This window comes from Pelodiscus sinensis, chromosome 10 (assembly GCF_052426305.1).
Source record: "Pelodiscus sinensis isolate ZL-2025 chromosome 10, ASM5242630v1, whole genome shotgun sequence".
NCBI classification, from domain to species: Eukaryota; Metazoa; Chordata; order Testudines; family Trionychidae; genus Pelodiscus; species Pelodiscus sinensis.
In genome coordinates, this window is record NC_143061.1 from 26715036 (window position 1) to 26729993 (window position 14958).

The window sequence follows — 14958 nt, forward strand, 5'->3', positions numbered from 1 at the left end:
AAACTAGTCAGTTCAGAGTCTCTTGATTTCTGCTAGATGGCCTTTTGGGCCTAAGTCCTCCCACAATCGCAAAGTGCACTGTTAAAATATGTCAAACACAGAGTCTTCCAAGTTTTGTGAGAGATCACCAGAGCCTGATGGCAGTAACTCTATCCAAACCAAGAGTTAGGCCAGTTTTCTGAATCTGGGTTCTGACTACAGGGCTACAGGTGTCATCCTTGTGAACTGACATCATCCAGTCCCTTTTATTTCCTTTCCATAAAGACATGCTTTCTGGTCACAGTCCCATCTCCTCTGTCTTGAAAGATATTGAACTTACTGCATCTTACATGAGGACTTATCGTATCCCTAGGGTCATACGCCAGAATAATTTACAGCTAAGTTTAACTCTTCCGTCTCTGTAGCATAAAGAACGGGGCTGTCATGAGGGGGGCGTGGGGCATGGGGCTGCCCTTGTCCCCGCCCTGCAGGCCCCGCTTCTTCTCCATCCACTTTACCCTCCCCCAAGCCAGAGGATTAATGGGGCAGGGCAGTAGGCTGCTCCACTCTGCCATGCCGCCCTCAGCCTCCACTGCACCTCTCATCTCCGCAGGGGTGGGAAGCAGACTGCCTTGGGGCCAGGGCACTCTGGTTCCTGCTGCTGTGGAGAAGCTGAGTGCAATGGGCTGGGAGAGTGCAGCGGAGTGGAGCAGGCTGCTGAGCTGCTCCGGCTTCCGCCACAAGGGTGAGTGCAGGGCTGCGGATGGGGCAACCTCTGCTAGGGATGTTAGCTAGCATGTAATTGAATAATTGTGTAACTGCATCAAATGTTAGTGGTTACACGACTATTCGATAGTCCCCAGAGGTGGGGATGGCAGCCAGTGCGCTCCCAGCCCCACTCCTAGGGAGCCGCCTGCCACCCCATGCTGCTGCCTCTGTATCAGTGTCGGGGGGCGCGCTACGGGGGCTCCACTTACCCCCCCGACAACGCTGCCCTTTTCTTCTGGCCCGCTGGGCGGGAGGTCAGAAGGGACGTGGGGAGCCAAGGCTCCCGCCCTGACACCTCCCAGTCCCCTGGGTGTGCTGGATTCTCCACCACTCCTTCAACCGCCACTACCACTTCCTGGAGACAAGGTCCCCCCCCCGGGGCCCGTCGAGGGTTCACCCTTCCAGTCCAAGGGTCCTGCTACGGGGGCTCGTGCACTGTGTCCTGCTCGGGCTGCTACACTCGGCGCGGCACAAAGTCACTCCTGGGAACTCTGCCCTATAGCAGGGCAGGGGGGTGGGGAGAAGGGGAATGGGTAGGGGGACCCGGGTCCACCCTCACCTCTGGGTCCCAGTCCAGGGCCCTAAGAGTCAGTGAACGCCGACCCCCTAACGCTGGAGAGGGTCTCCGCTCCGCAACTCTCCAACTGCGCGGGATTAGCCCACCCTGGGCTCCTTCCTACCCCCCCCCCCCCAACTACCCTTTACTCAGTCCTGGGTACCTGGGTCTCCGGCTGGAACACCGTCCGTTTCCCCAGGGGGCGCCACCTCAGCCCGTAGCTCAGCCGCTGGCTGCTCTTCTCCCGGTCGGGGTGCCGGATGTCCTGTCGGAGGAGTGGCTCCTCTGCCACGTCTGGCTCCCCTCCGCCCCATGCTCCGGAGGGCAGTTTTCTCCCTCCCTCTCCGGTTGCGCCGCCAATGTTTAAAGCTCCTGGTGTAAGCGTGCACCACATGGGCGCGGGGGAGGGGCCAGGTGGCCGTGATTCCACGCTGCAGCGTCTGGCCAGTGGCAGGGTGCCCACGCACCATCACAGTCAGAGCAGCGTGGAGTAGAAGCAGCCCCTTGTCCGCAGGGAGCTCAGATCCCCATTGACAGGGACTGCTGTCGTGGAACAACCTCTGTCTGCAGCAGGCCCAGGCTCTGTCCATGGTGAGCCCAGCCTCCTCTACCTTCCCCATGCTGCTGCCTCTGCTTTGAAGCTGGCTCCCCCCAGCACTGGCTCCTGCCTGCGCCCCCCCCCCACTTCTGTAGGAGGCAGCAAGGGCCTAGGGGGGGCAGGTGGGTCTGCGGAGCTGACTCATCGTGCATATTGGCTCCTGCCTGCCTCTTTCACCCTCCGCACTGCTGCTTCTTTATCAGAGGATGCAGTGCAGGGATGGGGGCAGACACTGGCTCCCACCTCTTCCCCCTTTGCTGCCTCTGATACAGAGGCAGCATGGGGGAGAAGACGTGTAGTTGACAGGATGAGCTGATAAGCCCAGGCTTATCGGTTAATCAGGTAGTCGTTTACACATTGACAACTCTAACCTCTGCTGCCATCCCACACTGGGCCCATCCATAGGATGGTTGAGGCAGCCGCCATGGGCCCCCTTCCCCCCCCACCAAAGTACGGGACTTGGGGCAGCTGTCTGAAACTATTCTATGGATGGGACGGCTCTGGTAAGAAGTAATTCTTCCTTTGTTTCTCCTGAAGTCTCAGGGACTATAAAGATAAAGTGTGGCAAGAAGTGCAGTTCAACATATTCATAAATGATCTGAAGAAGGAGGTAAACAGTGAGGTGGCAAAATTGCAGATGACACAAAACTGCTCAAGACAGTCAAGTACAAAGTAGACTGAAGAGCTTCAAAAGGATCTTACTAGGTGACTGGGCAACAAAATGGCAGATGAATTTTAATGTTGATTAATGGAAAGTGTAATGCACATTGGAAAATATCCCAACTATACTTATAAAATGATGAGGACTAAATTAGCTGTTACCACTCAAGAGAGAGATCTTTGAGTCATTGTGGATAGTTCCCTGAAAACATCTGCTCCAATCTGTAGCGGCAGTCAAAAATACAGAATGTTAGGATCATTAAGAAAAGGATAGAGAATAAGACAGAGAATATCTTATTGCCTCTGTGTAAATCCATGGTACGCCCACATCTTGATTACTGCCTGTAGATGTGATTGCCTCACCTCAAAAAATGTATCTTGCCTTTGGAAAATGTTCAGAAAAAGGCAACAAAAGTGATTAGGGGTTCTGAAAGGTTGCCATATGAGAATAGATTAATAAAACTGCGATTTTTCAGCTTAGAAAAGAGATGACTAAGGGGTGATATAATAGAGGACTAGTGTGGAAAAAGTGAGTAAAGAAGAGTTATTTGATCCTTTCCATAACACAAGAACTAGGGGTTATCAAATGAAATGAATAGGTAGCAGGTTTAAAAAAAACAAAAAGAAGTGCTTAGTCATCCTGTGAAACTCCTTGCCAGAGGATGTTGTGAAACCCAAGACTCTAATAGGGTCCAAAAAGAACTAGGTAAATTCATAGAGATAGGTCCATCAATGGCTGTTAGCCGGGATGGGCGGGAATAGTGTCCTTAGCCTCTGTTTGTCAGAAGCTAGAAATGGGTGACAGGATCATTTGATGATTACCTGTTCAATTCATTCCTTTTCTGGCACCTGGCATTGGCCACTGTTGGAAGACAGGATTCTGGGCCAAATGGACCTTTGGTCTGACCCAGTATGGCTGTTCTTGTGTTCTTATGTAATTAAAATGTATCTGAGCAGAACTGCTCTTGTGAGAAAAAACATCATCTTTATTGTTTGTTCCCACTCAAAATGATTGGGTCTGAAGGGACCCTAATCCCCCATGACTAACTGGATAAAACAGTGGCATCCCAAAGCATATTCAGCTACATAACGGATCAGAATCCATTCAACATGTTCCATGGTGGGCTGTGTGAGGACAAAGGGCATTAACCACCACAGAGGAAATCTGTAGTGCTGTGACCCTCTGGCAGAAATATCCATTGCTGGGAAAGTCCTCAGGGCAGTGGCCCCAAGACAGACTAAGACTGCTAACTGAAAGAAAGGGGAGCATTCTGCTAGTGTCCTATTTATCTCTCCCTCTATAGATGCCGTACACTGGGGGAAAGGCCGAGGTCCAGAATGGAAAATTTGTTCCTTGACAATTTTCTTTCTGGCACTGATCTCTGCTTTCAGTCTGCCTCCCCCTAGGTAGGTTACTTTGGTATCTTTGCAGTAGCCTCTTCAGGGTAATAAAATAAGGCATCACTGTGAAGAAGTTAAGGTAAAGGTTTTGTCATGGTTATTCTTAGTAAAAGACATGGGCAGATTGTGGGCAAGACACAAAAATTCATGGAAGTCTGCAACCTTTCACTGTCTTTTACTAAAAATAAATAGCAGGGAGGGTGATGTCAACAGCGTAGGAGGGGGGTCATGATGACAACTGAAGCCCAATCCCTGTGCAGAGGGGGTGGGGAGACTGAGAACCTGAGCCCTGCTGTGAGTGGAGATCTTCAGCCACAGCCATGGTGACTGACAGCTGCAGTGCCCTGATGCAGACTTTGTACTCTAGGGCCCCTCCAATCACTCAGACCTCCAGGGCAGGCAGCTGACAGCTTTGGTCCTGCTACCCTAGGTCACGGGGCTGAAGCAAAAAATGTCACAGAGGTCTCCGAAAGTCCTGAACTTTTTGACGTCTCCAACCTCCATGATAAACTCTTACCTTATTTATAGTCAATCGGCTACTAAAGATCCCACATGCCCCTCTAGCCTTGGAAGTACTTACCTTGAGCAAGGATGGAAGGGCTGTGGCAAAGACACATACACACATGTGCACTGCCCGTGGGATTTGCAGAAAAAGAGGTGCAGCCCCAATTTTTCAGACTAATAATCAGGTGACAAATTGTCTGTACTTAATTACTGAAAGCAAAGAGCAGCAGGCTGCTAAATTGAACCCAACAAAGCATCGTTGCCGCAAAATATTATGGCTAAGTTAATCGTCACTGACTTAATCGGAATTTGGCCCTTTATGTTTTGCTGTGTACTCTATAGAAAGAAATCAAATACGGATCAGCTCTATCAGTATTTGGAGACCCTTTCAACTCAGGTGCTTGGTCTTAAGAACATTAGGAAAGTTTTCATTGTTATAAATGGGGGAACTGTCTTGCATTGCCCGTGCATTACAAACCCCTAGGGTGGGAGTTATGAATGCACAATAAATAAAGGACCAGGCCCTTCAGTGGCAGAGTGAACTATTTTTTTCTAATTGTACTTGATTTCTGTTGAATGATAGAAACTGTAATTCATGAAAGGACAATGTCCTGTTGTACATATCCAGCCCTTACTTAGATAAACGTATAGCTGAAGTTAACAGGAATCTTAATGTAAATAATGAATGAGTAAAGGAGGCAGGATTCAGTTGATATTGTTGTAGAAATGTAACCAGAATTTGATAAGCGAATGTAGAAACATGTAAAATATATTCTTTCTTTAAAATCTTGTCCTCTTATGAATATAAAAGTTTAAAAAATTAAATGTTTTTAGCAGCTCGCAAATTAAATCTAAAATTGAACATAAATTGTTACCAAAAACATTATGCATGTTTGATGTTTTACTCAGAGTTCTTATAAACATGCCTCTTGTTTCCAGATATATTATGTTGTTTAACAGAGCTGTTTTGTTCTGTCTTTATTGCCATGCTTCTTTATAGTACAAATCTGAATAGGAACAGAACTGAAGGTAATGCCACATGTATAAAATACGGTACCTCATTGACATTATTAGCAACAAATATTACATCACGTGTCTGATGTAATATATATTCAAAGGAAGCTTCAGTGAAGTGCCTACAACTATATTTTCCCATTTATTCATATCACCTGGATAACGTTTACTAAACCTGCACAACCCCATAATTAAGTCTTATCACAATTGTAACTAATTTTACATTCTCCATTTGTCTGTCTAAAGGCAAAATAGTTATTAGAAGGTAATAAACCAAATGTGTGTAACTACTGTGCTTTTTATTTGATTTAACAGATAGCAACAATGGTACAAGTGAGACCCAAGGAAACTTGAAAGAACATATCTTTTCTTCCCCTGAGCAAGCTGCACCTTCTTCAAATTCCACATCTCTGCCTAAAAAAGCTACTTCCCAGAGTGACACCAGAATTGGCAGTTCTGTGGAATCACCTGTACATGAACATGGAGAAAGCTTCAACTTTGTAACTGGAATAGCTGAAACCAGTCACTCCACAGAATGTCAGGAAAGTCATCTTTCCAATGAGCCTGTTCATATAAGACACGGTTCAGTTGTTGATCTCGGAACAGAGAAAATACATGACACAAATTACACAGATGAAAAGAGAGGAGAGACTGGAGGATATAAAGAAGAGAAAAAAATACTGGCAGGTAGTTGTCTTTCTCAAAAGGAACAGGAGTTTGAAAACAATAAATACGATGTCATTATGAATAGTACTATAGCCACTTTTTCACTAACTGATGTCTCTTCCATCGCCTGTTCTGACATCCAGGATTTACCCTCCACAGCAGCCCTACAGGATAGCGATGTTTCTCGTCTTATAGATGAGGTTACTTTAACAAATGAGAGTGAGATAAGTAGTTCTGTCTCAGCATTGATAGGACAGTTTGATGTTACAGATGACCAAAGTAATCTGACTAGTCTTCATGGCGCCAGCAACCAAACCTTCAATGCGGTGTCAGCTCATCCTCACAAGCTTACTGTTGATCTAAGTACGCCCCTTAAGCAAAACTTTACTAATGTAACATCTGTTGAATCACAATTATTCTCCACACCAAATACTGCTATGTTCTCCAGCCCTGAGACAACAGAGTATTCTATGTACACAATTGTCCATGAGGCATCTCTTTCACCAGCCTCTGACTGTAAACCAATAGCTCAACGAGCTTGTAAGAAGTCAGACTGTGTGGAAAATAGCCTTCCAGTATCCCAGTGCATTTCCCCCCTCCATTTGCTAACTGCAAATCCCAAAAGGAAGTGTGGAACAAATTGGGAGACTCTTGAGGACAGCAGTTCCTGCACTTCCAACAGCGGCACTTTGGAGGATACAATAGTTGTTCCTCCTGCTTTTGTAAACTCAGCAGGCAGCAGTCTTATGGAAGTTGAGGGAGATTCCCAAGACCTCCTGATAACTGCATACGAATTCAAGAGAGAAGATTTGAGCCAACTTGCTGCTTCTTTGAAACTGAAGCATAATCAGGACTCAGTATACTACTGTGAGAGAATCTCTGGGAATAATTTAATTAATGAGGATCTTCACAATGCTGCTGTGGATAATTCAGATAATTTTAGGACTGCAAGAAATCAAAGTTTTCCTTATCCTGCATTTCAGAGTGTTGGCTTTTTGCATAATAATTATCTGCAAGCTTCAGATATGCAAAATGATTTGTTGTATGTCTCTCAAAGATCCAGACTTAATATGCATTCACCTACACCCAAGAACAGTTTGCCCTATCCTCCTGCTACAGCCATCAAACAGCCTAGTCCATGCAAATCCAAGAGCCTTGGAGATTTGACATCAGAGGATATTTCCTGCAATTTTGAGAGCAAATACAAATATATAAGTAGAAGCTTTATTACATCTGGCATGAGAGATAAGAAAGTTGCAGCTATGAAAACCCAGAGACCACAATCTACAGACACTCTGACAGAACAACTGCGAAAACTGGTATCCTTTGACCAGGAAGACAACTGTCAAACTTTATATTCTAAGCAGAATGATGACGACGATGATGATGATTGCCCCAAAGCATTGGTCAGAAAACTGTCATCCAGAAGTCAAAGCCGAGTGCGTAATATTGCCAGTCGTGCCAAGGAAAGACAAGAAGCCAACAAGCAAAAACTTTCTAATGCTACCAGCATAGCAGGGGTAGTTCTAAGAAACAAACCATCAGTATCGGCTCATGTTATCAACAGGCATTCCACAGGCTCTTACATAGCAAGATACCTGAATAACTTCAGTGGGGAGGATCTGGAAGGTCGGGGTGCACCAGAGGGCTCATGCACTTCTTTGCAGTACGGATGCAATGGCCAGTTTTGTAGAGATGATTCAGTTTTTCAGATGGAGCCAAGCAGTGATGATAAGCCAGAAATTTATTTCCTTCTGAGACTGTAAATTGTATACATGTACATGTTCAGTGTTTACAAACTATTTCATTGAATGAAGGATTTTTAGTAAGAAGTATAGTCCTTGACGTTTAAATTATTTAGAAAAGCAATTTTAAGCTAATGAGCTAGTCTTGAATTAATGTGCTGTTTCTTTGTCAAAGATTATGTAAATAGATTATGTGATGTATTTTTATTTACAAATGAGAAAGTGAATTATTTGCATGCAATAGGTTTGAACAGTCCCAGCGTCCAGTATTTGTAATGTATGTAAATTTTGAGAATAGAGTTCTGCACTTCTGTGCACATCAGCAGAGCTCAGCAATTAATGCAATACATGTTTTGCTTTTCCCCTAAACCCGCTTAGCTTCTTGCAGAGAGAATTTTAGGAGGCCACCATTTTAGACCCCATCTTGGAAATGCTACTGAGGATAATGATTTCTGCCAACAGTAGTCACTGGGATTATTGATGATGGAAATCACTATGGCCAATAATAAGTGTTTTCAGGATTACGTGTAAGCCTTTTCTATCTTAATTGTCTTTACTTGTTTGTTAATGTTGATTTTTAAGTCTTTCCATACATGAACTTGGATTTCTAGCATTAGGATTCATGCAAGTTTGCAAGTAATTTGTAGATTGTCTTCCGCTCTTTAAATTAAATACCATGGTGACTTTTTCTTCCTTTCGTTGAGTGTTTATTTCAGGTTTGGAATATGGTAACAGGAATGTTCCTATACATAGACTTTTTCCAGCATTCCTGTTTACACTATTCTAATCCAGAAATGAACATTCAGAAAAAGGAAGAAAATCTTACTTTCCATATACTTTGTTATGTATTTTTGATATTGGCTGTATATGTAACTTGAATGCAGTAGCAGAGATGTTTTCTATGTTTGTAATTATATGCTAAATTGTTGATAATCAATATTGTAGTTACTGCATACATAGCAGGATAAGTAATTTGTCTTTCCATCATCACATGGTTTTGAGAAAAGGGCTTTTTCTGTATTATGTTGAAAACCAAGTGAGTTAATTACAAAAAATACAAAAACTTCCCTAAAGGGAGCAAGATAGCTTTATTTTGAGTTTAAGGTATATGTTGTTGTCACTGTGAACACATTTTTCATGAGATGTAAAAGACTTTTTACCTCTTTTCTTTTGTAACACAGGATATTATTATTCATGGAGACATTAAAATAGATTTTTATGTTCCTGGTGCATATTTATTGATGCTACAGCAAATGCAACAATGTTGAACTTGTGGCAGTCAGTGATTGCATACATTTGTCTTGTCATGCATTTGCAATAAACCTTTATAAAGAAAAAAAATCTTCTCCTTTTAGGTGGTGGCCATAGTTCTATCTAGTAATTTACAACTCAGAACATTCTGTTTTCGAAAGGGGAGAAGAGTATTGAATGTTGTTAAATGATTCTGATAGGAAGTCATATTTACTGAGTACTTGTATAATTGCCAGCTGTCCCCAGTTAGAAATGACAGTGTCGTATTTATAATTTTTCTATTCAATCCAGTGATAATATGTTCTCTTACTTTATATTTTTCAATGGAATTCCCCTGCTTTTTGTGTCAAAATTCCCATTTGTTGAATTTGAATGTTATATGTTAGAGTGTATCTTCTAATACAGCCATTGATTTATTTTTTTCTGGTTCTGTTTTTATACCAGTCACGTGACAAAAATATTTTCTGCTGTTATTTCTCATTTAGATCAAAACATACACATAGTGGATTGTAACAATACAGGAGGAAAAATGTTCAATACATTCTCCTGGATATGGTGTCCAGCTTTATTAGCTGCTGCTAAATCCCAGTGTTCAGTGACAACTTTGGGATTCCTCCAGTCCACTGATCCAGTGCTCTGCAGGAACATCTACACTGCAGGTGGAGCCTCTTCCTCTGCCTAAGTAGATAGGCTTTTGCTAGCAAGGCTTGAGGCAGCATACTAAAAATAGCAATGGGGAGGTTGCAACTCTGGTGAAGACTCAGCATAGGCACCTGAGCTCAGACCTAGGGATGGGTGGGCTTGAGAGCCTGAACTGCTGCCTAAACCACAACTTTCATCCTGCTCTTTATAGCCTACTCGCTTCAGCCCTGTTAGCATGAGTCAGTCTGTCCGGGATAGGGGTTGAGTTCCCTGCTGCCATGCACATACTCAGCTAGTTCCTCAGCCCAAGGGGACCAGGCAGCTGCAATTGCAAGATAAGTGGGTTATGGCTACTTCAGGTAGTGATTGTCTCTTTTGCAGCTAGAAGGGTATGGGAATAGCAGAGCAATGTGGACCCCTTCTGAGGGCTTGAGCTCAGGATTGCTGACAGACTCGCTGAGCGGGGCGGGGGAGGGAGAGGAGGAAGAAGCTCTGTGCTCCCAGAAAGGGCTTCAGTCAGAAGGGGTGGAGTGGGGTAGCCAGCCCTCAGCATTGGCCAGATTCTTCCATGGCCAACCTCATACCCCTCGCCCCATCGCCAACCAGCCCTCAGAGCTACCTGGAGTGTGCTGCGTGGTTCACCAGTAGCAATTTAAAGGGCCTAAGGCAGCTGTCCCCTTTACACACACCCTCAGTAGGCCTGCTTGAGCCAAAGCCCATGCAGATCAGTGGGTCATGGGTCAGACTGCAAACAGGCCAAAGGTGGGCATCAGGGCTGCCAAAATTTATTTTGTAATAGTACCAAAGGGTATGTCTACACTACAAAGTTAATTCGAACTAACAGACGTTAGTTCGAATTAACTTTGATAGGCGCTACACTAGCAGAGCGCTTAGTTCAAACTAGGTAAACCTCATTGCACAAGGACTAAGCCTAGTTCGAACTTACTAGTTCGAATTAAGGGGTGTGTAGCCCCTTAATTCGAACTAGTGGGAGGCTAGCCCTCCCCAGCTTTCCCTGGTGGCCACTCTGGGCACCACCAGGGAAACTCTATTGCCCCCCTCCCGGCTCCGGACCCCTTAAAGGGGCACGGGCTGGCTATGGTGCCCGTGCCAGGTGCAAGCCTGCCAGCACCCAACTATCAGACCCTGCACCTGGCACGGCTCGAGCCATCCACCCGATGCCCCCCCAGCCCTCCCTCTCTTCCCGGGACCGCAAGAGGCGGGCACCCGCCTGGTCTAGTCCGGACATCGTGGACCTCGTCCACGACCTCCGCACTAGGCACAGGAAAGCGGCTGTCTAGGGCAGGAGAGCTGCCAGCCTGGCCACCCAGGGGCAGGTGTGCATGAAAATCAAGGTGGTCCACTGAGACCCCCGACTCTGAGCCCTGAGCTTACAATGGCCGTACTGGGTCAGACCAAAGATCCATCTAGCCCAGTAGCCTGTCTGCCGACAGTGGCCAACCCTAAGGACCCTGGAGGGGATGGACCGACAACAGTAACCAAGCCATTTGTCTCATGCCATCCCTCTCCAGCCTTCCACAAACTTTGGGCAGGGACACCACTCCTACCCCATGGCTAATACCACTCCATGAACCCAACCTCCATGACTTTATCTCACTTCTCTTTAAACTCTGTTCTAGTTGTAGCCTTCACAGCCTCCTGCAGCAAGGAGTTCCACAGGTTGACTCTTTGCTTTGTGAAGAACAACTTTCTGTTACTAGTTTGAAGCCTGCTACCCATTCCTTTCCTTTGGTGTCCTCTAGTCCTTCTATTATGGGAACTAATGAAGAACTTTTCTGTATGCACCCTCTCCACCCCACTCATGCTTTTATAGACCTCTATCCTATCCCCCCTCAGTCTCCTCTTTTCTAAACTGAAAAGTCCCATTCTCTTTAGCCTCTCTTCATATGGGACCTGTTCCAAACCTCTGATCATTTTAGTTGCCCTCCCCTCTCCCACCCTCTCTCTTCCCCTCTCCCACCTCCTTTTCCCACTCTCCCTGAGTTTTGTTCAAGAAAGAGAGATTCTATTTTTGACCACACGTTTTCTTTATTTTGTACATCAGGAAGGGGGGCTAGGGAAGGGTAAGTGGAAGGAGGTGAGGGAGGAATGGGGTATGAGCCCCCAATGGGAGGACTGGGCTGCTCTGCGGGCTTCTGGGGGTGGAAGCTCTCCTGCAGCCCCCCAAATGTCCCATCTCCCCAGATGGCAGCCTGCGGCAAGTGCAGCCGGTCTGATGGCCGAGTGCTGTGATGTGCCCAGTGTGGGCACTCAGGGCACTCCAAGCCAGGACTGCTTTGCAAGCGGGGCACCCCTGAGAACTGTCTGTCCGGGGTGGGGGTTGGGTCCCTTTAAGCACAGCCCTCGGCTAGCCTGAGGCAGCAGCTCCACTCTCTAAGTCCTCATCTGATGCCCTGCCGGCACTGCTCCCAGCCATCCTTAACCCCGGTTCAGGGTCCACTTAATGTGGACATGCTGGTTCGAATTAGCAAAATGCTAAGTAGAACTAGTTTTTTAGTCTGGATCCGTTAGTTCGAATTAGCTTAGTTCGAATTAACTAATTCGAACTAAGTTAGTTCGAATTAGCGCTGTAGCGTAGACATACCCAAACTTTTCACAAAAAGGTACCAAAACACACACAAACGTACCAAATTTTAAACATCAATATATAAACCCTATAAAACATCTTAAACAGGAAAAAATACATTTAACTTACATTACATCTTACTAAAACATCGAAATGGAGGAAATAAATCCAGCTTACCTTATATTTTGTTAAAAGAGAACTTTTTCGTCAGCTGCTTCATTACTATACCATCTTTTTTGTTGCATTCTATCACAAAGCTCTTTTGGTAGATTCCACATCGTGCAGTTAATGTCTTGAAGTAAAGATTTAGATCTTATTAACTCATATAAGGTGGACATTTTCAGAGATGCGTGATTTTTAACTTTAATGTTGTTGAGTAAGGAGAAAACTCTTTCAGCAGCTGCTGAAGAGTGAGGCAATGAAAGAAGATTGATCATAAATTTTGACAACAGAGAGAAGTGATATTTGTCACCGCATTTTTCTTGAGATATGTTAAACCAAAAATTTTCAGGCATTTTTTCAGCATTAGGAGGTTGATCTTGCATTGTCAGCTCCTCCATTCTTTATTTATTTGTTCATAATGTTCTTCATCGACTAGGTTAGAAAATTTCATAACTAGCGGGATAATTGATTTTGGCCTTCCCTCAATAACATTAGCTGGGTCCAACGCCTCAAGCAACTCCAATTTTGCAAACAATTCACAAGATAAAAAGCGCTGAAACATCTGCTTTGTAAGGCAAACATAGAAATTTAAAATTTTTACTCGAAATTCAATTTCGATGTCAATTTTCTCTCATAAGAAGCTGTACACTTTTGTTTCTTTTTCTTAGGAGTTTTATCCTTATCATTTTTATTACTATCTGAATGAATATCCGTATTTTTCTCTTCACTCATAATGTGTTCACAAAAAACAACGTGAAAACACAAAATGTTCACAAAGGACTTGTAAAAGTAAGCAAACAACGCTGAATAACCGGAACACAGCGCTAACTGTGTCACTGCAACTCAAACTGACGCCAGGGCGGCAGGGCCAGTGACGCAGCCACGTGAAGCGGAGGAATACATCACATGATTGCATCACATTACACAATACACACAGTCACAGTCTCCTCTCCCCAGTCTTCATTTTCATAATAAACCAAAAAGATATTAATGAACGTGTATCAGATGTAAGAAATGTTAATGTTTTAAAAATGAGCATGGAACATAAAATTATAACTTAGAAGCTTCTGAGCAAAAATTTATAATATTAACACAAAATTCCTAAAACGTACCAAAAATATCAGGCGTCGTACCAAACGTACAACGGGAGGTAAATAGTACCAATTTCATACGAACGTACCAACTTTGGCAGCACTGGTGGGCACACAGGATAAAATGGGTGAAGGGACAGAGAGCCGGAGAAGCAGGAGAGAGAAAGAGAGAATAAAGGTACTAGGGAAGCAAGGGCAGGAAGAGAATGGTAGCTGGAGTACAAGGAGGCAGCAAAAATAAAAATTCAAGGAATAGAAAATAAATATTGACTGACTCAAGTTGGGGAAATAACCATAGAAATACTCCAAGGCAAAAAATATCAGTCTCGCAGGTTGCCTTTAGACACTGCGACTACAACAACCACAAGATCTAGTCTCTCTCATCTAGCTGTATTTTACTGCTATTCCCATTGGACATAGACAGTGTTTGTCTTGAAAAACCTCTCGAATGTATGCAAGGCATTGTCCAAATTAAATTTGACTAGGATGATAGAATACTGAATGAATGCAGGAGTTTAATGCAGTTGGATGCCTTCTACCAAACATTAATATTGCTGTCTGTTCATTCTGATGTTGTTTTACATTTCGCACAGGTCCCTCACTCTGCATACATGCATGAATGCATAATGCTTAACACAATTTCTTGTAAATTTGTCTCTTGCTTCATTGTTAATTTCCTAGGGAACAAATATGCTATTTCAAAGCATTCATGAATATTATGACTCTGGAGCTGTGCAAAATACATGAATGATAAACAGGAAGTCCTTGAATGGTACTTAATTATGCCAACTGCTTGGGAAAAAAGATGTTTATTTTGTGAGATTAAATAGGTCACTTATTTTTCTCTGCCATTGTTTTTGCATTAAAAATGCACATTGCTGTGTATGTATCAAGAGTGTATCAACATCTTGTTACCATTAGTTTTGTTCTCAGCAGTTTCAGTATTTACAAAACACAGCCAGGGCAGAAACCTTGCACTATCAGCTACCCTAACAGCAGAAGCATTCAGTCATCATGTTCACTAGGATGCTGAGAAATGTTAACAGGCTTTTTTCTAACCATAAAATGCTTTTACTAATGGGGTGGAAACCAGATATTGGGAACTGAATCTCTTGGAATGTTGGGTTTAGATACAGAGATTGGGCCTATCCCAGAAAGAGAGATCCATTTTGGCTTGATTGATCCAAACTTGCTAATGTATGGAAGGTTCAGAAATGGATTGAAACCTTATACCTTTTTCCCACCTCTAGTCTACCAATAGATGTAGCTAAAGAGACCTAAAACACTATCCTGGTACTATTATCAGGCCCAACAACTTCCTCTGGATGACTTGC

At 44.1% G+C, this 14958-nt stretch overlaps 1 protein-coding gene across 3 annotated transcripts in view; it reads left to right on the plus strand.

The window, feature by feature from the left end:
- PLCH1 (phospholipase C eta 1) overlaps nucleotides 1-9114 on the plus strand; it is a 178078-nt gene extending 168964 nt beyond the window's left edge. For all 3 annotated transcript variants that reach the window (XM_075937746.2, XM_075937747.2, XM_075937749.2), the window contains one exon: nucleotides 5796-9114. In XM_075937746.2, the coding sequence (XP_075793861.2) occupies nucleotides 5796-7912 (2117 nt within the window). In that variant the 3' untranslated portion in view covers nucleotides 7913-9114. The remainder of the gene's footprint in view (nucleotides 1-5795) is intronic.
- Nucleotides 9115-14958: the final 5844 nt, after the last annotated feature.